The sequence below is a fragment of the Periplaneta americana genome, chromosome 4, assembly GCF_040183065.1.
Source record: "Periplaneta americana isolate PAMFEO1 chromosome 4, P.americana_PAMFEO1_priV1, whole genome shotgun sequence".
Lineage (NCBI taxonomy): Eukaryota > Metazoa > Arthropoda > Insecta > Blattodea > Blattidae > Periplaneta > Periplaneta americana.
This window is the reverse complement of record NC_091120.1, coordinates 73378512-73406444: the sequence shown is the minus strand read 5'-3', so window position 1 is coordinate 73406444 and position 27933 is coordinate 73378512. Positions and strand designations below refer to the sequence as shown.

Below are 27933 nucleotides of genomic sequence, written 5' to 3'. Positions count from 1 at the left end.
GCAGAGGCTTTCCTTTATGCAGTAGTTGCTATACCAACTGAGTTTCCCGACCGCCACCTATGGGGTACCCTCAAATAAAAAGTGTACATATATAACCCGCGAACTCTGGAGACTCTCAAGAATGAAATAATACTGCTAATCCTCACAATATTAGTGAGGATTAGCTCCAGAAAGTGCCCCAGAACTTCGTACGTCGCTGCAACAACATATGTATTTAACGTAATGGAGAATAATTTGAACGACTGCTCTGATATTCAGGTAAGATTATCTTTTATTTCCTTAAATAATTACTCGAAACACACTTGCCAGACTTTAGTGTCTTGAAATAGCATGCTTGTTATCTGCGAAATTTGACGATCTTCTTGCCAGACTACCTAGAGCCGAGAGACAGCAGGAATGACGTTCCCTTAGGTTTGAGTCGCTTTGTATTTCTAAGTGTTCCCTGATTCCAGAGTTTGCCATTAATGTATTTTCAGTGATTACTTAAGCTCAATTTGCAGTGAATTTCATAGACTAATTCTCAAGCTAGATACGTTCATTACTCAGGTGGATATTCGGTTTCTCCTTGTCATTCTCTTTCTACTTCTTCAATGTCTTCATATCATAATTCAACTGTCTTCGAAAATGATCTACTTTTAAAAGAAACGTTAAATAAAATTATCATTTACTCAAGGTTTGTTCTTTCAGTTTTATTTTATGCGTTTTAGCGTCTGTTCGATCATAATATTGTATAATTCATCGCTAAAGTGAACAGTGATATTTATAATGATCAAAACTTTAAGAATCACTAAGCAATGGTGTCCGTCCATTCCCTTTGTCTCCATTCAATAATAGTACATTATGCAACGAGCCTATAATGGTAGTAATTAAGACGCGAGTAAGTTTATGAAACGAGCGCAAGCGAGTTTCATAATTTTCATACGAGCGTCTTAATTACCATTATAGGCAAATTTCATACGACTTTTTATGCTCGACCATATTTCTAACTTGAAATTATTCATAAATATTCATGTTATTCTTATCTCACTGGGGAGCGGAACTGATCTTGTGCAATATCTCGTAAATTGTGAGATGTGCGCAGACGCGAAAGTATTGTTTTTTTTTTTCGAGAAACAAATGTCATTGACCTTGATATAATCTAGAGAGTAAAATAAACATTAATCTTGATATAACCTGGAATTGATTTAGACACTGAAAAACGAGGTGACAAATTGAATTTATTTGAATATTATTTACAATTAACGCTAATTATTATAGTAACAGAACATAACCTTCTGCGACAATATTGGATTTCCAGCCTCCGTGACGTTTCGCTAGTTGTCTTTCGATTGCATATCCGAGAATAATCGATACTTGCGCTTTCATATTGCTACAATGGTGTTTTCTGATTGGTGGAACACCTGGACTTTAATGAATAGGTGTACTTTAATGAGATCCATTAAAGCGCTGCTACCAGGTGTATAATTACTACATTTCGTCATGGTCGAGCATACAATTATTAAATGTGGATAAACAAAACTTCTGTAAAATCCAATTACAGAAGATCACTAGACTCACTACATTATCATTCAAAAATAATTCATGGACTATAGACACTTTGTAAGATTTTAATTTTAAAAGTATTTCAACTGTATGGAAGAGGTTTTGAAACACTTGTATGTTGGTATGTTGCAAAATACTACAGCGATTTATATTTATTTGCAGAACGTTCTTATGCTATTCAATTTCATCTTGTTTTTCTTCAGTTACAACACCTCGTATTCGCTTTGGCTCGTTTAGTGATCCCGTCTCCCTTAATCTCAGAACAAGTTGTCTTACTATTGTATTTCTCTATTTGGAACTGGAGCGTCAGGGAAATTCTATAAAATTGTCTACACACTCTCTACATGAATTTGCTTTCATATAAGTGTTATACAAAAATTCTTTGTTCTAATGTGAACTTCTGAGGTGGCATAATCAATGAACTACCTTACTGAACTAAGTTACAGGTCAATTGTTTAAATCAATAAAATGAAATACGATATTTGAAATATTTTCTTTCCATTAGTATGTTAAGGACTATATATAGCAATAAAAATAAATCAATTTTTCTAAAATTACAAAAAAAAAAATGGCTGGTAGAAAAATTCTGACTTCATTTTTGTAATCAGCAGATGTCATTACATAAGAGACTGCAGAAATTATAGTTGAAGATTTCAAAAACAAGTTTGAAACGTCCAACCCTCACGTAAGAATGTTTTATGAAATATCAAATAATGAAGATTTGGCTCAAAACATTACATTTTCCCAAGATTTAATCTTGTCTGTTATCAAGAGTATAGCAGTAGATACTAGTCCGGGTCCAGATAGAGTATTAGCGAAGGCAATCAGAGATCCAATTGCAGCTCATGTGATAGCAGAAATAGCTAATAAGATGTTGAAAACTGGTGTAGTCCCCGAAGTGCTAAAAACTGCTAGAACAATATTAATATTCAAAGGTGGAGACGAGAACGATTTAAGAAAGTGGAGGCCGATCACTATCTGCTCTGTCGTTAGAAGAGTCATAGTTAAAGCATTAGATAGAATTGTCAGAGAATATACAGAATTAAATCACTATCAACGTGGGTTTGTCATGACGCCTGGTACCTTTATGAATGTAAACATATTAGATGGAATCCTACGCACAGCAGGTAATAAAAAATCTTCAGCTTGCCTGGTATTTCTTGATGTTAGTAGAGCCTTCGATAGCATTGGACACGCTCATCTAATAAATACGATTGATAATTCTGTCTTACCAGAAACCGCAAAAAGACTATTGATCAACTTGCTTGTAGGTAACACCACGCAAATACGAACTAGCAATGGTTACACAAGAAAAATGAGCTTAAACTGTGGTGTAATGCAGGGCGACCCTATTTCACCTCTTCTATTCAATTTGGGCATAAACCACGTACTTAAGGAATTGACAGAAAGGAATGTCTCTAAAAACTACGGTTTCCAATTAACCTCAGACGCTGATCTCCTTACATTACTCTGCTTTGCCGATGATATTGTAATTGTTGGGAAAGACAAAGAAGCTGCTTCTATTCTTGTTACGAATGCAATACTACTATTGCATGAAATAGGTCTGAATATCAATACAGAAAAATCAAGTGCATCATTATCAACAATGGAAAACTTGAGCAAGATCAAATTTCAACTGTTGCGGGTCATATTAATAGCATCGGTGTAGACGAAGAAATTAAATATCTAGGCGCTACATTTAAACAAACACTAACATTCAATGAAAACCAAGTATTGGATAAACTAAAGACGCACCACAACAAACTAACATCAAGTCATTTGCTTCAGCCACAACAAAAATTAGTCGTCTTAAACCAGTTCATCGGCCCAACTTTAATATATCCATTTCAAACTGCATCTGTGGATCTGATCCCCAAAAAATTCCTCATTAAAGCTGACAATAAGATTAAAAGCGCAGTAAAGGAAATATTACAATTACCAGGTGACACTCCTAATAGCATGATATATACAAGTAACAAATACAAAGGATTGTCAGTGATGCGCGCTACATGGGAAGCCTATCTGCAGCAACTCAACATCAATACCAAGCTAGAAAACCTAAATGACCAGCACGTTAATGCTGTACGAGACTACGAAACTATAAGAACCCGTTGCTTGTCGGAACTGCAAGTGAGCAGAGATGAGGCTACAGGATCCGTGAAGCAATTAAGGCAACATCTTCGGTACCGTGAATTTAAAACCTGGTGTGCATACTCTCAGAAAGGAAAAGGAGTTGTATTGTTTGAAGAAGTACCTGCAGCCAACTCGTGGATCATCAAGCATGACGGATTATCAAGTTCTGAATGGAGAGAAATGCTAAAAATGACTGCGATGGTGGCACCAGTACGTTCTCTCCCTGGTCGCTCTACAGGCACAACCCACTGTAGGCACTGCAATGAGTATGAAACTTTACCACATGTGCTTGGGAGTTGCCCACAGGGAGAAGTACTCAGAATAAAACGTCACAACACTATATGTTCTATGATCGCAGATGCACTTCGATCCAAAAATCTAGACGTTCACGAGGAAGTTCATTGTATTGCTGATGGTGGAAGCAATCGTAGGATCGATATCACAGCTATAAATAGGAATAAACAGTCAGCCGAAATAATTGATCCTACTATCAGATTTGAAATCTCAGCCACTCAACCATTTGAAGTGAATGAAGAGAAAAAGAAAATCTACGAGCCCACGATTCAGTACCTATCGGCGAAATACAACATAGAAAAAATCACAGTTACCGGTCTCTTCTTCGGAGCGAGAGGCACCATACCGAAAGCCTTTTTAAAGTGGAGGGAAAAATACAAGCTGACGAGAGATCTTCAAGATGCCATCGTCACAACCATAATACAATTTTCTGTAGCGATATTTCGTCAGCATCTTTATGGTGTACATTCAATTTAAATTACACTTGGTTCTATTTTTTTTTCTTATGTCTTATTCGCTTTTGTCTGAAACCTGTTTATATAATTTTTCATTTTAAATTTTATTGTGAGCTATTCTGTGTCGCAGGGCAAACCCAAAATATTGGGTCAGACTACTAAATTAAATTGAAATCATTATTGATCAGTGTTATTATTACTAAATTAGGCTAGTCCTAATTGCTTCCCCTGTTTCGGAAACCACGCTATGCCACTGGTGAACACGTATTTGCGGACATATATTTTATTCATTCTTCTACAAGTATTGCATTAAAAGAATATGAGTGAAATAAATATTTTCAAATATATTAAATTATATTTTGTCGGCAATTGGTAGTCATATGAGTGAAAATTAGATAAAATTTAAATTACACGCAAGTTATAGTGTTGATAAAGTTAGTATCACACTAAAGATTACTATCTTCCAATAGCACATAATTCTCTTAATGGAAGGAGAATGAAGAGTAAAAGAAAAAAAAAAACATTTCACACATTTGTAACTGATGAAAATAGTAGAATTTATTTTTAGTATTAAATACTTTCCCTGAACAGGGATGTCTAGAAGACAAAGTATACCATTTACAAAAGAAAATTTGACTAGTACATAGTATACGGGTAGTTCTATTATGAATAGTAAAGCAACGAAAAAGAGAGAGAGAAACAGAAAATTAAAATGGAAAGATCTTCAGTGTAGATGGCTCTGCTATGTCCTATCGCAAGCGATTTAATTAACAATGCAATCGAACCTAGTATCAGGCCGCGAAGTATGCACACGACGACTTTAAGGATTATTCAGAAACAGAAAAAAAAGATAGTATGACGTTTCCTTAGAAACAAAAACTTATTTGGAAAAAATTTGTCAAAATGTTTAGTTGTTTTTTTGATATGGCACTACAAACGTCTTTAAAATCCCGTCATTTACTCAGATTAAATGCTCGAAGCATTCAACGTTGTTTCAGCGAGGACGCAGCCCCAGGAGGTGCCGCTCAAAAGGTGATAGTACTCTCAAATTTAGCTTTAGGTTCGCATGAGAAACGTAGGTCTATCTGTTTTATGTAAGCTGCTCAATGATCATTTATAAATAATTTAATATAATTTATAGGCCTAAATAACTTTTAATTACCATGTAATTTTACAAAATGCAAACACTGAAAGCAAATCAACATAAATAAACCTCTCCATATTTTTCTCCGCATTGTAAACAATATACCTTAGTGTGACAGTATAATGTACACAATAGTTAAGATATCAAATTGACATTAATGATAATCCGATTCTATTGCGATATCTGTGTTTTTCTTTCGCTTTCAGAAAGGACTTGTTCTCGGAGTCTACCATGTCCAAGATGCCCAACTAGGAGGTGAGGGTGGAGGTGAATACAAATTCACACCCACTGCCTCAGCTTTTAATAAACAGACCGGAGGAAGGCTAGAAGAGTTAATAAAAGAGTAAGTTCTTTTTAAGTAATGTCACGTATTTTACGGTTGGGAAAAATCAATTATATGCAAATTACAGTATTAATAAAATTAATTAAATGTTAAACACAGGAACGCCATTTCGTAATTTCAATTAAGAAACACGCCAAACGAATTATCTTTGCATCAAAAACGGATGCTCCCTGGACCAAATTATCGTATTTTATAATTGTTTGAATGCAACAGAAGCCAGAAGTCTTGCTAAACATGTTATTGCTAAAGCACTACGAAATGGCGTTCCTGTGCTTATCAATTACCCCCACAGTTTTCGAAAATCGTTCTTTTTTAATGAGTGAACTAAAGAATCATTATGAGATACGAACTTAAGTGGAATGCAGACCGTACTTTCTACTGCAATAAAAAAGTAATTATCTATCTTCAACAGTTATTTCTGTATCATTTCTCAATTTCGTCTTACATTTATAAATTATCTTCTAAGATTTTATTAGTATGCTGAAAATTTATGCTTACCCAAGGACAACTATCCTTTTATGGAATTTTCTCTCATCTTCATCAATAAAAGTTAGGAAAGTATGGATTTAGACTACTTACATTATTCCTGTCATGATAATCATCATCATCTTGTTCTTGTTCTCTTTTCAAATATTCAGCTCTCTTGTGTCTAGTCCATTTTATTCTGTCTTCAGTGCGATTATGTAGAACATATGAATTATTACGGAGAAAAAGGACGAACTCAACAAAGGAAAACATTTTTATTTATTTATTTTCATGAATTATGAGCCATGGAGAACAATAATGTTAAACAATTTTATTGAATTCACACTTCTATCACAGTCTAGTTTATACAGTCACGAAGCTCAATACGTAGTAAATATGCATCCATAGATAGTTGCTATCCACTAGGATCGCTAATATCGCCTCATTACAGATAATGCGAAATAGTACCCGCACAGTCTATTGTTCCTAGCACCCTCACAACTCAAGATTCATGACTGTTTATACTAGACTGTGCTTCTATCCTTTCGATAGATACTGAAGACTAAAGAAAACCGAGCTACATAAGATTTTTAGCAATGTGGCTGCGAGTATGAAGGGCGAGCTCAACTACTCTTCTCCCCGTTTAAGTAAACGTCTGTTCTGTCTCGAACTGCATTGAAAAAATATTGCACGAAAATATCTTTTCGTCTTGTTCACCTCTCACAGGATTTGGTCCTGTACTTTACTGCTTTTCAGAAACAAGTTAATAAAGCTCAGTTGATGGGATCGAAATTTAAATTCACACAGGACTACAAACAAGGATTCTACATAAACAAATATAATTTTGGAAGAAAAACACCTGTTGTACTTCGAAAAGTAAAGGCCACCCAAATTCACGGAACGCAGGAACCAGAACAAGAGAATGACAACAGTGACGACAACATCATTAATAATAATAATAATAATAATAATAATAATAATAATAATAATAATAATAATAATAATAACAATAATAATAATAATGGTTTATTTTAACTGGCAGAGTTAAGGCCATTCGGCCTTCTCTTCCACTCAACCAGTATGATAGAAAATTACTACTACTCATTGACTATAATTTCATTTTATTCTTTTTTTGTTTTATAGAAGAACATTTTGTTGGGGATAAATTGTGCTGTAGCTCCATAATTTGTTCATTAGAGACATTCACTCTATGAAAATATTAAATAGTGTGGAATACAAAAAGTATAACATGATTCAGTTGTATTTTTTAATAAATAATTTCTATCTGAAAAAATACATTCTGTGTAAGTGACCTTCCGTTGAGTTCGCCCGAATGAAATAATTTTATTTCAAATGCATTTTCCTCAAAACTTGTATTTGTTGAGTTCGCCTCTTGTATTCGCAACGCCTCACATAGAAACTTACTGATCATGCGGTCAGCATGGAGCAAAGTCGACTCTTGAAACAACTTGATGATAAGAAAAGGTAAAATAACCAATTTTTATGGAAGATATATCTCTTATTTATCAGTAGGATTGTTAAGGAGTCACATACACCTTCTGCCCTTAAAAATACCTTATTCATTTTATTGTTCATGTATTTTACCCCTATTTTGACGACATTCTATATGCTTAAATTGCTCTTCAATCTAAAAGGAAAAATATTTGTCTACATAAAAACCTTTTAAATTGTTAATTTTGAAATTTTCATTTTGCGATTTGTGTCTAAATTTTCTTTAAAATTATTTTCAAGATTTTAAATATTGTTTAGTAATTATTTTTTGCCTTAGAGGTAACAGTCATATTAACAAGCCCTAGCCCAATGATTGAAATATCTGCACTGCAAAGGGAAGAATACCGGTAATTCTCTTCATATATTGAAATTTTTAAGAATTTTTCATTGAAATTTTTGTCGTTAATTTCTGTTAGAGATAGATTAAAGATTTAACTATAGTTTGTTGATCGATAGATTAAATATTTTGCTATAGTTTGTTGATCTTCCTAAGAAAAATGACCGTGTAAAATTTCATGCAATTATCTAAAAAGAAATTAGAAGATATGATTTAAACAATTTTGAAAAATACAGTTTTGACAAAATGAGCGATCAAATTACAGATTGCTGGCTGGTGTTATGTTTGCATGGCAGGACAATTTAATCCATAACTTGATCAATTTTACAGATATCTTAAAATTTCTTTCACAAATATAAAAGTTTATATTAAATTGACACATGAAAAATGAAAAATTATAATTTTTTTTTACTCTTGAAAGTGTATGCAACCCCATTAAATTTTAAACTCCAAATAATACTACTATATTAATAATTATAATGGTATCTTTAACGTCTAACATAGGAACACAGTGGTTATAATTAAGCTATGTCCATTTAACCAGCTCTGGACGAGAAAATAATTAATCGAGGAAATGTAAAATTAATGTGAACATTTTGAAGGGCATGCAAAAGAGAATAATGAAGAGATAACTCCATTAAAGAACGTTTAAAGTAGTTAAGTTCAAATCTGTTCGTCGAGTTAGCTCTGTAGCGTGTATGCCTTCAGACTAGCCGGCCCGGGTTCGATTCCCGGCGGGGTCAGAAATTTTCTTGTAAAATTTCTTCCTCAGGACTAGGAGAGATGGCGGTGCACAACTTCTAATCACTAAATTATGCCTGGGTTAAATCCCAATTCTCTCCGCAGTGCATATGAAGGGAAGGCATATGTCACTGTTTATAGTAATTCGTCCGTCGGATGGGATGTTAAGCCTGGCGGCCCCCTTGGTGCTATTCGACAGGAGTAGGCTACATGCCAGCACCGGGTTTCTCCTTCTCCCTTCCTCATCTTCATCTTCATCATCATCCTCACCAATTCCCTACACTACACTTACACGAACACATAACAAACACTCATCCTAGTACACGACTTAACTCTTCACAGATACACATCATGCATAACGTGGCCCGCCGAAGTGGTCTGCAATTTGAAAATGGGTCACAGTTCTGCAATCTTTCCGCAGTATGCGGAACCCGAATCACGCAAAGTGAAGTGCGTAGGCATTAGACACACACACATGTTCAAAGCTTCCCTTTTCTGTAAGATTGAGTTCACACGTTGGAGTAGCAGTTCGCAGTAACACTGTTGCACGTCCCTGGCTCTTGGGTCCTATCTTTTCAAAGAAATTCGGGTAAATTATGAAACTACTCTCGAAGCCGCACAAAACTAAGTTGTTCACTATGCAGAGTAACTTCGTTAATCTAGTTTGGAGCTACAGATCCCCTACTTAGGCAATTTTGAGTGTCCAACCAGCCATTAAACGAAAAGTGTGCTTTATCATTCCACAAGTTAATCCTTAGCCAAGAGTCATCAATTTAGCTTTATAAGGAATCGGAGAGCGAACTCTATACATTGTTGTGCGTCACGTAATGTTAACTGCTACGCAATTTGTAACCAAAATAATTATAAAGCGTTCAGTCTGGACCTTCCTATCACTGAATTTTGTACTGCTACCATCAATAGTTCCAGTGGCGCAACTTTTTATAGCTGGGGCCCTCCAGCAAATGTGATAATCTGGGCCCCTTTCCTTATTCCAATTTTTTTTTTTTTTCATATTTTCATAATTTTATTTTTTACATCTAATTTGAATAAAACAACTTTATTTAACATAGCAAAATACTCAATTTTTAAACAAAATTAAGTGAACAGAACTGAAAAAAAATTAAATGACGTAACTACTATTTTACTAAGGCTACCTACCTAAGATAAATTTAACTTGAAGCTTAGCTTAACAAGCGTTTTTTCCTTCTGGCTTTTTGAGAAGCAAATGACTCAATCAAATCATGCAGATCAAGTCTTTGGACCTTTTCACATTCAATACTTAATAATCTGAGAGCACTAAGTCTTTTTTGAGTCATGGTACTGAAACAGGTAGTTTGTGTTTGACTACTTGGTCGAAATACTGAGTCTATTTTAGTCAATTTCGAAACATATTTTTCAAGATTTCCTTTTGCGTTTTTCTGCACCACTTAAATGTTCATAATTACTTTTGAAAGGTTTCATTTTTTCAAAACACGAAAAAATGATGAATTAAATCTAGTAACAAGCAGACGTGTTGCTATACAAAACTTCTTTATTTCAATGTGCGTTTACTGTTTGTATGCTGCGACTACGGTTGGCAACCTGATGATATGAAAATACACCACGAGAAACAATGTCTCCATCCATAAAAATCACTCTGCCACATGTTCAACTTTGGCGTCACTGCAATATGGTTGTGGGTGAGTCTACTGAGGCAATCGGCGGAGGTATATGATGCAAAGTACTGCCAGTTGGATTATTGTATGCATATCCTCGGTCCAGTGATGGTAGTCGTTACCACAGATTTCCATATGTCAGAGAGTAAAAAGAGTGGCTATGCGTTATGGAAAATGCATAATATTGGCTTTGAACTGTAATTCGAAATCATTTCCAAATATGCGTCAGTAACTACTGAACGTTTTCGGCTCCCCCTGGCCTCGGCCCCCCCCCCGCAACGCGGGGTCTGCGGGGGTGTAAGTTGCGTCACTATAGGTTAATTATAGGCTAATTATCTCATATTTCAAAACCAGCTAAGTACGCCTTTCTCATTACGAAATAATAATAACCTACAATATTTTTAGGGCTGGCGGTCGGATACCGAAAGGGAAAGCTTTGGTCTATCACAACTTGGACCCCGAGTTCTTCGCAGTAGCACTCTCGGGCCTTGACAAGGAGAATGCCGAAGTCAACACTAGTGAGCAACTCGATGAAGCTAAGGAGAATGTAAGAGTTGCAGCCGGTGTAGGTGCATATGAACTCCGCAAGACGGGAGTCAATCACATTTTAGTGGAGTCCTTCAACGACCAAGTAGAAGCAGCTGCTGAAGGTGCAGGTCTCGCTGTCTGGCGCTATCAAGACAACAAAGCGAAAGAGGATCAGAAGCCTATACCCACTCTGGAGCTCTACAGTGATCCTGACAAGTATGTCAACTCTCTCTAGGAACTCATGAGGTCTATGTCTTTATATTATTATTATTATTATTATTTTTATTATTATTATTATTATTATTATTATTATTATTATTACTATTACTAAGCTGAATTTCTCTTCCTGGAGCTCTTCTTTGTGGTATATTTTATTGGTATTGCATGTGACACTTCTTTAAGACCCATTTTAAAAATACTGGCACAAATTGAGGAGAAAATCACACTATCACTGTCGATCACAAATCTCACTGAATCCACGCAGATTCGAATCCTGTTACCACTCTGTGAGATTTTAAAGGAGTGAAGGAGGCCCAGAATCGTTAATAAGTCCAAATGCCTTCTTCAGTTGTCTGTTATTATACTTCAATGTGTTAAAATTCATTAGGAATTCAGAAATAAAATAATTAATTTATAATGTAAATTAAAAATTAAACAACCGGGAAAATATCATAAAGTTAAAACCACAAACAATTCTCTTGAGAGTTGAATTTGTAGGAGTATGTATATATTCAACGGCGGGTAACTTGACTTGCGACATTCAGCCTAACGTCCCCATGTATGAGTGACGCGCCGAGTTTGTACTTCTTTCTTGCCCCTTCGGCGTTGCTTTTGGTGCAGCAAGGTAGGCGAACAACATTACGATAATGGAGCAATGGTGAAATGTCAGTTGAAGTAACAGGTGTTTACTCAACTGTCCGAAGACAGCTCTGAAGCTCATAAGTGACACCAATAAGGCATTTCATATGCATAATTTTTGGATAAACTGACTCGTAAATACTGAATTGAAACAAAACCCGTCCCAAAGTTTAGGAGAATTCACTAAACAAAGACGGTATGTCAAAAATCTACAGGGAAGAGGAAGGGAAATGGACCGTGACAATGAAATTTCCAACCCGGCATTTGTCTAAATAACTGTGGAAGACCACGGAAAAACAACAGGTTGATCAGTCCGGGGATTCGAACAGCTGACTTCCTGAATACGAGTCCCATGCTTAACGAATATTAGCTAAATTACTACTTTTGAATACTAGAGTTATAAAAAATATTTCCAATATCTGGTGAAGGTTTTGTAGTAATTATAATATTTAACAGAAGAAGATGGATGGTATATATTACATTAGGCCTACTGTAGTTGATGACATAACATTTTTCAGTACATAGGTGTCCTTTTATTCTATTGTTCTCAATAAATTATATTGCATTGTATTCCGATTAATAATTAATACATAAAACAGATTTCAATATTTCAGATAGCAATTTAATATCAACGAAAACGATTTATTATCATATGTACTAAATATTAGTGAATCTTGAAGGTTTTTTTTAAAATGGGTGGGTGCGAAATGGTAAACAAAAGACTATGATTATGACGACATGTTTCTTTCAGGGCGTCGTGGTTGAGAGGTATCAATAAGGCAGATGCGCAAAACTTTGCCAGGAAATTGAGTGATTCTCCTCCAAATTTGATGACGCCTTCATTATTTGCGAAAGTAAGTACACTTTATTACATATGAATTAATTGAAGATTCCAAATACTTAACATCTTACTCAGTCTTGATGTACTATGGTATCCCCTTCTGCCAGATTATATTTTTAGTACGTCTTCTCATGTTTTCTGTAACTAGCTGGTCTAGTGATGTTATGGCAGTGCTGGTTAAGGATGTCAAAAATAATTTCAAAGCCACTAATAATTCGACTTACGTTTCTTCTTTCAGTCCGCGTACGCTTTCAATTTCTATATAAATGGAATCTCATAATCATCATCATCATCATCATCATCATCATCATCACCATCATTCTTAAAGATTTCAGACGTTTCAAAGGTCATCTTAATCCTTTCTTTCCTCCGAGTCGGTTAACTTCTAATTTTTAGAGAAATTCGTTTGTAATCCACTTTTATTGCATCTTGTATCCAGTTTTGCTTGTAATTTATTATTGTTTCTCAAACAGATGTAACTTCTAATTTTTGTAAAAATTCTTCATTTCTTTTATGGTGTAACAAAGCGTATCAACTCTTTTCATTAAAAAATAATCTGTCCAATATTTAATAATTTTAAAGTTAATTTTGAAGTGTCCAAATTTCGCTATCATAGAGCAAGCAAAGTTGGATCTGCCACAGTTTCGTATACAAAACTTTAAATCCTGCTTTTTATTATGATTATTTTTCAAAATTCTATTCAATATGTCCAATATTTCCTGTTATTAAATTAATTTTGTTTGGAAATATTTTTCACCTTAATAAGATAATTGACATCCTACATAATTAAATTGAGTTACTTTGTTTTAATATTGTATTCTGTACTACTATTTTACTTCTTGTAGGTTGTTAACCTAAATAGGTTATGATTTTATATTTAGAGGATGAAATATTCATACCGAAATAATTATTCAAAATACAGTTCAAAAGAAAAACACCTCTTTGTAAATCATCTTCCGAATTCGACATTAATACTATATGTTCGGCATACAATCTGTTCAGCTTTGTGTTGTGGTTTATTAAAATTTCTTTAGTAGACATTTCACTTCATTCAGAAACTATTTTATTTATGTATTTAGAATTTTAAAAATAATAAGTAGTAACTTTAATTATTGCTCAGATTTTCTTGACTTTGTTCTTAGTCTTAATAATTCTGGCACTGGCTTATTAGTGTACAAGAAGTGGGATTTTTGCATCACTATGGCAACGAGTTTATTTCTAATTGTGGAAAGATAATACAACATCTACGATGAAGTTATGGCAATGGGTGATGATGCAAAAAATCCCATTTCTTGTATAATATGCCAGTGCTAGAATTATTAAGACTGTGTAGAAATTAAGAAAATTTGAACAATTGAAGTTACCTAATACTTTGAAAAACGCTATATACTGTAGATGGGCCAGTTCAGAAGGTAAACAACTCAAAATGAAAATTTTTGACAACTCCATTTTAAAGATTGTAGTAAAAAATTCAATTAAAATCATTCTAATTGAAACTTACAGTATGTAAGAAACATCATTAACTAAATTTGGAGTAATTTCAATTATCCTTAGATTTTTCACAGCAACATGAAAGTTTAAAATGCAGTTATCCCAAGGCTTTGTGTTTTGAGTTGTTTCCCTTTTGAACTGGCCCATTGATGTATATTAAACAGTGTAGGGGACAGTAAACAGCCCTGTCCGACTTCTTGATTGATTTGTTTAGGTTAGGTTAGGTAATGGTGGCTAGGGGTGGGTTAGGGACAACCCTTTGCACTTTGGCCATACTGAGGTCTAATGTGCACCCCGAATTTATGGGATGAATGGGGATGAAGTGTACCAGCCCACCGTCCGCATGTAACCCCTCACCCTCTCACCCTAAGTTCATACAGACAAGGTGACCAAGCAGCACAGGATCCATTCCAACGGCCTTTCCAAGGTGTCGAAGCGCCCTTGGAAGTGCTCTTAAGGAATGAATCCTGGCAGAGATATAGAGGACTCCCCCCCCCCCGGTAAGCAGACGAAGACATGCGTCTTGACCTGAATATGTATATGGAATGAGATGAAGTAGATGAATGATATAAAATCTAAATTCTTTTTATATATGGGAGGGGGAGGGAAATGGACAGTGGCAATGAAAATTCCAACCCGGCATTTGACTATGTAACTGTGGAAAACCACGGAAAAACCAGTCACGTTGGTCGATCCCGGAATCGAACCACGGACCTCCCGAATGCGAGTCCCAAGCGGAACGCATGAGCCACTTCTCTCGGTTGATTTATTTTAAATCTGACATTTTATCATTTGATTTGATTTTTATGCTTGTTATGTAACAACCAATTTGGAATTTATTTCTGTGTAAATATTTTAAATACAAAAGGTTATTTTGCCATATTAAATGCTTTTACAAAGGCCAAAAAGGTCATATGCGTTTCCAATTTAAATTATCCTTCTTAATATTATAGTAAACAGGATTTATTGTCATTTACACGCATCTGTATGTATGTCAGATATTTACATCTTCTTATACTACAAATTTTATTAGTAATTTCTGAAGTATACTCATAAGGATTCATTTTTAAAATAAATGTTTACCAAACACACTGCTATTATCAAGTGAATTTCACTGTATCATGCTCATAAAGCAGGCGACATTAGTAGCGTCAAGAGATTCGCATTGTCTGGCTAGATAAGTTGAATTTGTAATCTCTCTTTCTAATTTAAGTTTATAGATAATCTTGTTACACTTTCTTTATTAATCGTATTGAATATTAAATTGTTATTAATTTGCTTAAACACTTTAGGCCACCGTAGATGCTCTTTGTCCCTGTGGTATAACTGTGGAAATTCGAGACAAGGAATGGATTGAATCTAAGAACATGACAGCCTTTCTGACAGTTGCGCGAGGTTCCTGCGAACTACCACTCCTGTTAGAGCTCGGCTATTGCGGAGGAGGACAGGAAGAAAAACCCATCGTTTTAGTCGGTAATCACTATGTAATTTAAGAAATTCAGAAGAAAGACAATTCATGGTGTGAAGCTGTCTTCACATTTTCTTATCAACATTTTTACTGAGAATTTCCACAATTTGTCTTAACCTTTTCGATCACTGAAGTACTTACGAAATGTTCATGACTTACTACTAAATTTAATACAGCGTGGAAGTGAAATAAAATTCAGATTTTCAGAGCGAATAGCTCATGTTGTATGTAACAAACATATGTACTATTATATTGATGAAAAGTTAATAGTTTTCTCAGAAAAAATGTTCCCCCCAAATGTTTAACAACCTCTTATTCGGTAACTATTGCGAGTAGGATTGTGACTTTCGTCCATATCGATAGAAAATTTAATAACGAATTATTTATCCCTCTGGCGTATATCACTTGCTTCGACGGCTTTCGTATCAATATACTTCAAAACCATTAATTTCAAGCCATTGAACGATAGAATCAGACTGCAACGTTGTAGTCAGAGAGTGAGGTTCGCATAACGGGACAGATCTGAGTTTGTTGACCTCTTACATCTGTGTTACGAGAAGAGAGAGGATTGTGTTAACGGCGATGTTGCCAGACTGCTGAAACTTGCAACTAATTTTTCTAATTAACCGTGCATTTAATTACAAAATATAATGTAAGTTTTCCATTCATTAAAGAGTACCCTATCGTTCCTTTCAATCTGCAGGATTATTTCACTTCCACTTTGTAGGCTATACACGTTATCTAAAAAATACACGGCATAACTTCAGGAGTTCCTCATAATGTAGACAATAGAAATAATTTATATTAATATAAGGCCGGAAATGTTTGGTTTCTACTTTTAAAGATCTGCCTACGACACTTTTAACTGTTCAAATCACCTTACAAAGGTCTGTCTATGATACTTAACTGTTCACATCACCTTACCAAAGGGTCTGTCTTTGACATTTAACTGTTCACATCAATACCGTATTCAAAATGTTGGTGATGTTATTTGAACGCCACGTATTTCCAAACAAACTCACAGGGTGAGTGTACAGAAATTTTTTGACTTCTTAGACGTCACATACTCACCTCATCTCGCCAAATAATTTTATTGTGTAACTCTTGACTTGTTCCACATCTCAAAGCTTCAATGCTATCTTAAGATCTACAGAACGGAATACAATAAATTAAATTAAAACTTATCATTCGACGACAAACACATTTTATGCACGATGTCGCTCCCGCACATTTTAGTCACAGTGCCCGCAGTTACCTGAATCGAAGGTTTCTCGGTCGGTGTACAGATAGAGGTGAACCAGTTGCGTGGCCTCCTCGCTCAGCTGATTTAAACCCATTAGATTTCTTCTTGTGGGACCATTTAAAAGCAATGGTGTATTCGACTCCAGTTGCTGATACTGAAACTCTCCGCAGTCGAATTATGAAAGGTTGTGAGACATTACGAAACATAGTAGGAATTTGGGATTGTCTTCACGGGCCATATGAACCTGCATTCAGGCAGAAGGTAGATATTTTGAACATTTATTGTAAAGTGATGGAACAGTTAAGTGTCACAGAGAGACCTTCAAAACTCGAAAACCAAGCTTTTCCGGCACTATCTTGATATACGCTAAATTATTTTTATTGTCAACATATGAGGAACTTACTCCTCAAATTAAACCGTGTATTTCTGAGACATTCAGTATACATATAATCTACAACATATAATGGAACACTAAAAATCGCTGTTTTTATTTAGGCATTTGATTAAAACTATAACATTAGGCCTATTTTTATTTTGATCGCAGGAAAGGGTGTGACATTTGATTCTGGCGGTTTGTGTTTGAAGCCTTGCAAAGGAATGATGGAGTTCAGAGCGGATATGGCTGGAGCTGCTGTAATTGTAGCTACTCTCCGAGCAATATCGATACTTAACTTGCCCGTCAATGTAACAGGTTTGAACGCTAAAATACTATAATTTATGCTAAGCGCAGTAATTTTGTGGCCACCGAATTAGTAAATGCATTATTTAACTCTTAATTTAAAACTCTATTAGACATCTCATACTGATTTCTATAATCTGGATAATTTTTTGTTCTCTACATCTATTAACAATGATACGAATAAGATTCTCTTGAAAAAAATGGCATGAAATTCATAGAGTCTCTATAATTGTTTGGAACGTTTAAGTGGTTCATGGTTGTGTGAACATATGGGTTTGGACGTTTGTAGGTTGTGATGTGTATGAAATAAATTAAAGATCATTATGCATGTTGCATTATTAAGAGTTATTTAATTTCCATCCTTTATTCTATCTTGCGGGTTGCACCAAGCCGCTGCCGCTAAGGAGCAATGGTATGTTGTGGGTTGCATTGGCACGCTCCCGCTAAGGAGCAAGATATGCATAGAGCCATAGATCATTACAGAAATGGTAACGGATATTTTTCCTGAATATGTGCCCACTTAAACGTTCCACATTATTAGTAAAACATTTCATGTTATAGGCTTATTACTTAATTCCTTTTGAAACATTCTGTAGTTTGAAAATTAAACTAAACTACAATTATTCCATTTACTTCAGTTCAGTACATTTACAATATGTATTTTAATAATCCTTGTAGTCAGTATCAGTCACATAGTTGTTTGTATCTTTGTCAATTTTTAATTACATGGTAACAATGGTTATTAGAGGAAAAAATTTTTCGCTCCGGCGCCGGGGATCGAATCCGGGTCTTTGGTTCTACGTACCAAGCGCTCTAACCACTGAGCTACGCCGAAGTTCAAACCACAGCACCGGATCGAATCCTTCTTCTCTAGTGTTTTTCTCTTTGTAGCCTTACTCCATGTTCGACATATAATATGTAGGCATATATTAAGTCAACTGTCATTATACAAGGAGCGCACTCAATTGAGTGACTTGATGGCCGGGATTCCACAGTTGGGCGATGAATCTAAGTAAAAATTAATTTTTGTTCCTACAGAATATATCTGTTATTGTAACAATGGTGCTGTGGAATTTATGGACTAGATTTGGCCTTTTCTGTAGCATACCTTTTAAATCTCAACCCACATACGTAAATGATCAATTTCAAGAAAGAATATTAATTTTCCCAGGAATTATCTTTTGAAAATGAACCTTAAGAAATAAGACCAAAACAAAAAATTGTGCTTTCTTTTATATGTATTTTACTAGCTGCTTGTTTAATTACCATCATCAATGTCAACATATTCCTCTCAAATAATAGAACTAATGGCCGGTTACAGTTTCCAACAATCGTTTGTGAAGTCATTCAACGAAACTTTTTCCTGATGGTATGAAACAAAGAATATAAGTATTATGGAGTGTTCCATTCTTTTTACATGTTGAAGCCAATGTTCCCTATACTCTTGTAAATTTTTAATAATTGGTGTTTCATACTGAATAAATTCATTCAGTTTCAGTTCTGACCAGGGTGCGAATTAAGATTTCTGATGAGGGGGATAGAATTTTAGATAGAGAATACCATACATAAAATTATTATTATCCTCATTCGATACGGCTCAACGCTTGGTCGCACTGAGTTGCCTGTCTTGCATCTTGATTATAATAATAATTATATCCATAAGCAGGCTTAAGATCATCATCATCCTTCACGAATTAGGCCTCTGTAGACCTGTTTCGGCCCCATCTAGCAGTCTTCTTAAAGGTCTTCCTGGTCGACGATGTCCTCTAGGTTTATACTGCATCATAATTTTTGGAATCTTGAATTTAGGCTTAAGATAAAATGTGTAATTCCTAAGTTATTGGTTGTTGTCAGCTTGCTGGTGATGATAATACATCAATATTATTTTCTTTGCTTATTTCATACTGTACTTTATAAAGTATACTCGTATTAAAATAATTATATTTTGTGAGGGGGATAGAAGTTATCCCTGGCAGGTATGTTAATATGAATTATGAGAGGGGGATAACTTTCCAACAGGGGAGAAATCCCCCCATCCCCCCGTTAAATCGCACCCTAGTTGTGACACGTTCTTCAGCATAAATTGTTTGTCAGTACAAGTATCAATATTTTTTAGGTATAATTCCTCTCTGTGAAAATATGCCTAGCGGAATGGCAGTCAAGCCAGGTGATTTAGTAAGAGCTTCTAATGGAAGAGCTATATTAGTGGATAACACGGACAGGGAAGGAGAATTAATACTCGCAGATGCTCTATTGTACGGAGTGAACAACTTCAAGCCAAAAATGGTGATGGATATTGCCACACTTTCATGTATGTATTTAACCCATTATCTATATATTATATTTTCTCTATTCAACAATAAAAACAGAAAGGATATGAATTATATATAAGTCTGAAACAAAAAATCTAAAGCATTTTTATCAACAGTAATCTCACTAGAGGTTTTGATTTATCTAGAGAAAATCAAAACTCGAGTGGGATTTAATTGACTATTACACGATTAGAAGAAAGTATATAAAGATTAGAAGAAATAAATTACTCTAATACAATAAAATATTAATTGACTTACTAAAATTCTATTTCATTAATGTTAGCTTCACCAAAACGTTTGAACGGAGCCGCCATTTTCAGTTGACTGTCTATGCGGTAAACAAATACGATCGCAAACCATGTTTTATAGTACCATAAAGAATTTGCAGTTTGAAATGTTGGTAAACAAAGAAACAAATGGTAGGGTGGTGATAAAAACATGAAGTATATACAGATTATAAGACATAAAGTACTCTAATACAATAAAATAGATATTAATTGACTTACTAAATTCTATTTCACTAATGTTCCCTTCACCAAAACGTTTGAACGGAGCCGTCACTTTCAGTCGACTATCTATGCGGGAAACAAATGACGATCGCAAAGCATGTCTTATAGTACCGGTACCGTAAAGAATTTGCAGTTTGAAATGTTGGCAAACAAACAAATGCTAGCCATTATTGGTTGAAAGACGTCCTTTCGTACCGTTTTATTGGTAAAAAGTAGTATGACGTAGTAAAAGTGTAATAGTATAATAACGATACCGAATAAAAACCTTACAGATTAGAATTAGAAGAATCTTACAAAGCTATTAAAATAACCGAATCTAACCGGTTTGACTTGGCTATGTTCAGAACTCGACTTTTTCTATTTCGACTGCAAGTTGTTTCACTTTTATGTAATTTTATTTTCTTTTTCTAACATATATGATATAATCATTTTTACAGCTGGCATGAGAACAGCGTTAGGATCTGCTGCTTCTGGTGTATTCGCCAGCACTGATAGCTTATGGAAGGAAATTTCGGAAGCAGGCACATCCACAGGAGATCGTGTCTGGCGGTTTCCTTTGTGGAAACAATTCTCCAACAAAGTAACTCGTAAGTATGAAGGCAATTTATACATTTCTGAGATATATCCAATCCAACTTCCTAGTGTTTATTTTTATTCATTTAATTTCAGACCATTTGCGAACGCTTCACGCTACCCCTTTATTATAATATATTTTCGGTCTACTACACGTATATAGCAGGGCTCCAAATGTATATTTTCACGAACCGGAATTCTCTATTACTTTTGTGGTGACGGTGGTGTTGATCACAACAACGACGGAATTATTGACTATACTTCATTCCATAATGTCTAAGAGGAATGGAATTTAACTGAGGGGGACACGGATGGCTCAGCACTGCGACCTATCGAGATCTATTGCGTTAACCCTCGATATGGAATGAGTTGCATGCCACAGATCCCCTACGCGCATCGCCCTAATCACATGACTCCCTTAACAACCGGTCCCTATAGCCGACAGAATCCAGATACCATTCCTGCTTCGGCAAATTCCCCCAAGTCCCCCCTGTCGGTCCGAGGCGAAACCCCTCCCCGAGTAGGTCCGCCTCGGGTTCCATTGCAGAAGCCATCAAACATCGCTGAACTACATTCCACGGAGGCCTGTCGAGAGAGTCAGCAGCTTCGGAGAGTGATCTGGAAAACCAGAAACGTGATGATGAGGAAAGGATGATGGGGGAGGGAAGGAAGTGGCGAAGATGAGTGGGGTTCCAATCGCCTGATAAAGTTACCTGATATTCATCCGTAGGAGTGAGGGAAAAATCCCGAAAAAACCTCACCCAGGCAACTCGTCCTTACCGAGAATCGAACCCGAGACAGCTGGATTTGGAGTTAGACTAGCTAACCACTCAGCCACAACGAGGACATGTCTGAGAGGAAATATAAGCATTGCCCCCATAGGAGGAGAGAAGTACAGGCCTAACTGTTATTCAACCAATGACAGAGGTCTAATTTCACGCTTGACTTGAAGTTGGACGTCATTAGTCACTTTCATGTTCTTTTGCGATCTAGATATTATTAACTGTAAGCCTATTGTAATTCAATTAGAATTATAGTCTGGCTGGACAGAAGAGAAAGTCTACTAGTCTTAGCTCTGCCAGATTAAATAAATTATTATTAAATTATTATTTTTATTATTATTATATTATTAGTAGTATTATTATTACTATTACTATTATTATTATTATTATTATTATTATTATTATTATTATTATTATTATTATTACTTGATATTTGGGAAAAGAAAATTGTACCAGAACAATGGAAGGAGCCCATAATTGTACTTATTTTTAAGAAGGGGGATAAGACTTACTGTAGTAACTTTCGAGGAATATCACTTTTGTTGACGTCGTACAAAATTTTGTCCAAAATTGTTTTCAGAAGATTAACTCCATATGTAGATGAAATTATTGGGGATCATCAGTGCGGTTTTAGGCGTAATAGATCGACTATTGATCAGATTTCTTGAAGTCGACAGATGTTGGAGAAAAAATGGGAGTACAAGGGTACAGTGCATCAAATCATAGATTTCAAAAAGGCATATGACTCGGTTAAGAGAGAAGTTTTATATAACATTCTTATTGAATTTGGTATTCCCAAGAAACTAGTTCGATTAATTGAAATGTGTCTCAGTGAAACATACAGCAGAGTTCGTATAGACCAAATTCAGTCTGATGTTTTTCCAATTTCAATGCGGGCTTAAGCAAGGAGGTGCACTATCACCTTTAATTTTTAACTTCGCTCTAGAATATGCCATTAGGAATGTTCAGGATAACAGAGAGGGTTTGGAATGGAACGGGTTACATCAGCTGCTTGTCTATGCGGATGACGTGAATATGATAGGGGAAAATTCACAAACGATTAGGGAAAACAAGGAAATTTTACTTGAAGCAAGTAAAGCGATAGGGGTGGAAGTAAATCCCGAAAAGACAAAGTATATGATTATGTCTCGTGACTAGAATATTGTACGAAATGGAAATATAAAAATTGAAGATTTATCCTTCGAAGAGATGGAAAAATTCAAATATCTTGGAGCAATAATAACAAATATAAATGACACCCGGGAGGAAATTAAACGCACAATAAATATGTGAAATGCCTGTTATTATTCGGTTGAGAAGCTTTTGTCATCTAGTCTGCTGTCAAAAAATCTTGAAGTTAGAATTTATAAAACAGTTGTATTACCGGTTGTTCTGCTTGGTTATGAAACTTGGACTCTCACTTTGAGAGAGGAACGGAGATTAAGGATATTTGAGAATAAGGTTCTTAGGAAAGTGTTTGGGGCTAAGAGGGATGAAGTTACAGGAGAATGGAGAAAGTTACACAACGCAGAACTGCACGCATTGTATTCTTCATCTGACATAATTAGGAATATTAAATCCAGACGTTTGAGATGGGCAGGGCATGTAGCACATATGGGCGAAATCAGAAATGCATATAGAGTGTTAGTTGGGAGGCCGGAGGGAAAAACACCTTTGGGGAGGCCGAGAAGTAGATGGGAGGTTAATATTAAAATGGATTTGAGGGAAGTGGAATATGATGACAGAGACTGGATTAATCTTGCACAGGATAGGGACCGATGGCGGGCTTATGTGAGGGCGGCATTGAACCTATGGGTTCCTTAAAAGCCATTTATAAGTAAATTGTAAGTATTATTATTATATGCATCCAGTAATTGACATTGCAATTTAATATAATTACTTTAATTTTTATCACTATTATTATTGTAAATTAATTGTATTCAAAATTTAATTCTGTTTATTCTGTATTATTATTGTATCACTTGTGTTGGGCTATCATTGCCCATGGCTGTTGACCTGCACATTAATATTATAATAAATAAATAAATATAAACAAATTATTATTATTATTATTATTATTATTATTATTATTATTATTATTATTATTATTATTATTATTATATGAAGAATGGAGCATGTGAAGTGGACAAATAGAATAACAACTGAAGCTGTACTAGAAAGACTGGGTGGAGAAATAATAGTGCTGAATAATTCTGTGGTGTTTGGGTAAAGGGAGATAAGTCATAAAAATGAGTTCGGAGATAAATGAAAATTAAACTTCGAACCATTATTACAAATAAAACACATCAACTGCTTGTATTCTTTGATTTTTGCACACCCACTTGTATAATTTAACTTGTGTGTTCATCTGGGGAACAAAATTCCACCTGGACAAAAAAATGACATATCCCTTTACCCGAACACCACAGAATTATGTGCACATTATTTTTATAAAAATTCGAACACATATCTTCAGAAATTTCCATCCCTTTATCAAATTTACACAGACTGAAACCATGAACTGTAGTTACTCCATTGAACTGAAAAAACTCGATGGATTAAATGCGTGCAATCTGAATAATTTGCTTCGATGCTTCTTTCAAAATAAATTTAGGCTATGCAAGTGAAAAATATTGACTTTCATACTGATTTTGCATGATGATTAACGGCCATTACCTAATTAATATCAAAGTAAAACGAAGCGGAACAGACCATAGACATTTCTTATGAGACGGAACGGAAATATTCCTGAAATTAACTAATCGAAACACCTTCCGGTCCGTTTCGAGCCCTATGACACCGTACCAGAGTTCAAATTCAGCTCAGTTTAGATTCCCCTGTTAAAATCCCGATTGAATAACCCTGAAATTATAACTTGTGTTAAGCAAGTCCGTGATCCAGCATCATAGGGATTTTTCCGAGTACCACTTCGGTTCCCCTATGATATCTAAAAAATTCTCCATTATCTTCATTATGAGTGCAATGTAAACCCACAACCTGTGATGCACTCTGGATAGTCTATGACGGACTAAACTCCGTTTCTAAAATCTGTAGAGTAAGTCAGCGCATTTGGGTGGAGCCGATGGGAAGCAAATGGGCGGAGCCTATCAGTGCAAGAGTGTGTTGCGGGCTGCATTGGCTCACGGCCGCTAAAGGGCATGATGCGCGTGTCAGTTGTTGAGTTCAGATAGAAATGATCCCCTCTCTGCAGTCTCTCACTCCCTTCAAGCAATGCTTTGTTCCTGACTGTCACTGGACTTGTCACCACTTGCGCAAAGGACTTCTTTCGTCTCCTATACTGTACAGATTACAGAAACGGAGTTTAAGTGGTCTAATCTTCTAGGCACTAGCGACAATTTATAAGCCACGCTCGTAGAGTCGGGGAGAATAACGGAAAGTATGCCATTACACAAAAAAAATCAATTCCCATCAGAGAAGTGAACATTTACATTCTTCCATAAAGTATAAGTGACTCTTGCATTGCGTTTGCTCTGTGTTATTTTAAGCGATATTAAGAGTGTCTGGTGGTGATTATGACGCTAAGCATGCAAATAGCTTAATATCTTGTAAAGCTAGATAGTGAAATAATGAATTAGACTATATTAGATCTGGCGTGATTAAACACAACAAATCAAGAAACAAGCTAAAATTATAATTGAATGCGTATCAGTGAATTTCATTTAAAGTCAACACGAAACATTTCTGCCCTAGACACAACGTTCGCTGACATATCCAACGTTGGTCTCGGCCCTGGTGGTGACCCTTGCCTAGCAGCTGCATTTCTCAGGGTGAGTTTCCTGAAATTAATTAATCTATCTATCTATCTGTCTGTCTGTCTGTCTGTCTGTCTGTCTGTCCGTCCGTCCGTCTGTCCGTCCGTCTGTCCGTCCGTCCGTCCATCCGTCCATCCGTCCATCCATCCATCCATCCATCCATCCATCCATCCATCCATCCATCTATCTATCTATCTATCTATCTATCTATCTATCTATCTATCTATCTATCTATCTATCTATCTACCTACCTACCTACCTACCTACCTACCTACCTACCTACCTACCTACCTACCTACCTACCTACCTACCTACCTACCTACCTACCTACCTACCTACCTACCTACCTATCTATCTATCTATCTATCTATCTATCTATCTATCTATCTATCTATCTATCTATCTATCTATCTATCTATCTATCTATCTATCTATCTATCTATCTATCTATCTATCTATTATTTTGCTAATAATTGTAACATAAAATATAAAATATACAGAGAAACTTTAGCTCGCCCCTGAAAGAGTAAAACTCGTGCTCAGGGGCGGAAATATCTTGCTTATTAATAAAAGTTGTTGTCTTTTGCCTAAAATGAATTTAAAATGTATGTTCTACATTACGGGTTGGCAAACTATACCCGCGCACCAAATATGCCCTCCGAAGTATTCAATCCGGTCCGCGGGATAAATAACTTTACAGTTGATTTTATGTTACATATAAGTGTATGCGAATATTGGAGAGAAGTTGGCAAGAAACAAAGTTAACGGTAAATTAAAAATACATTTTACCCTTTATTGTTTGTCAAAAATAACATGACATAGGGATGCTCAGGAAAAGATTTCATCCTTGCAGTAGTCTATTGCTACTCGAAGCTCGGTGGTTGAGTTCCGTTATGTTTCTATCTTGACATACTTCCTCTTGAACTATTCCATCACAGCTTCAAACCAGCTTCTCTGTCAATACACGACATGTAGTTCACTCGCTTGCATCGACTGCGTTCATATTGTTTTTGTCTTAAGGCTTAATTCACACGGACCACAGCACAATCACACCACAACCACAAAACGGTGGTTCACTTCTGGGCGGTCAGAAATTAGTATGGAAACAGGTGATAGTAACTCATACGGACCACAAACTGAAGAATATCTGATTTGCAAACAATAGCTAGTACTTCTAACTTCTAAGAAACGGAAAGTTGACGAGGAATGTGGAATGTTTTCTTGGAAGTTTTTTTTTTCTCACAACGTAGCCTACAATAATAAGCCCGTTTGTCTTCAGTTTTTTTTCTTAAAATTAAAATAGAATAAATATTGACTTTTACATATGTATAATTCTTTTTCATTATTCAGAAAACTATGTTTAACTTTAACCTACTTATTTATGAGTTCATGACAAATTATGTGCGTTGTCAGATTTTTAAAAGTAATGTTAGGAAAATTGGTCCGCCAAAAAACATTTGGTTTTTCAGTACGTATTCCTAGAAATAAGATAGCCCAGCTCTGTTCTACATATTATTTAAACACGACACATACATACATAGTCTACATGCTTGCATGCATACATACATACATACATACATACATACATACATACATACATACATACATACATACATACATACATACATACATACATACATACACTCACACAAAGTTGGCTGTTTTTAAATGCCATCTTTGGGTGTCTTAATCACACCCTTCAGTCCGAATCCTAATACAGAAATATTGAATATTTTCAGGAATTTGTTCCTTGCGGAGACTGGATTCACATGGACATCACTGGATCAGGTAAACTACAGGGTAAAGGCGATGTCCCTTATCTGGTTGAAGGCCGCATGACAGGAAGACCGACCAGAACCGTCATTCAGTTCCTTACACAGTTTGCCAAAACCCATCATTAAAGTATGACGATTATAAATAACGTCGGAAATCATCATGAAATCTATATTCGTCAATGAACTCGCGTAAATTTCCTTTTAATTACAAAGAATCTCCATACATAAGAAGCATTTCATAAATAATACTGGTTTTTGTACTATATATTTAATTTTGATATATATAAACTATTCTGTATATTATATTTCGTAACTGCAATATATATTAATTTGTAAAATAAAATATTTTATGCTCGACCATGCCGAAATGTAGTAATTATACACCTGGTAGCAGTCCTTTAATGCATGTCATTAAAGTACACCTACTCATTAAAGTACAGGTCTTAGCCAATCATAAGTCAGCTTTGTACCGTTATATCG

The 27933-nt window shown here is 35.3% G+C and overlaps 1 protein-coding gene across 3 annotated transcripts; it reads left to right on the top strand.

Moving 5' to 3' along the window:
- Positions 1-30: 30 nt before the first annotated feature.
- On the top strand, positions 31-27766 carry LOC138698840 (cytosol aminopeptidase-like). 3 transcript variants are annotated; one of them, XM_069825056.1, is made up of 10 exons: positions 31-258; positions 5775-5911; positions 11027-11365; positions 12759-12861; positions 15632-15812; positions 17595-17741; positions 19846-20040; positions 20988-21137; positions 25617-25693; positions 27418-27766. In XM_069825056.1, the coding sequence occupies exons 1-10, from the start codon at positions 223-225 to the stop codon at positions 27577-27579; spliced, it is 1527 nt and encodes a 508-aa protein (XP_069681157.1). In that variant the 5' UTR covers positions 31-222; the 3' UTR covers positions 27580-27766. The 3 variants fall into 3 exon arrangements, with proteins under 3 accessions (XP_069681157.1, XP_069681159.1, XP_069681156.1); XM_069825055.1 differs by lacking the exon at positions 31-258 and adding an exon at positions 5278-5456; XM_069825058.1 differs by lacking the exons at positions 31-258; positions 19846-20040 and adding an exon at positions 5272-5456.
- Positions 27767-27933: the final 167 nt, after the last annotated feature.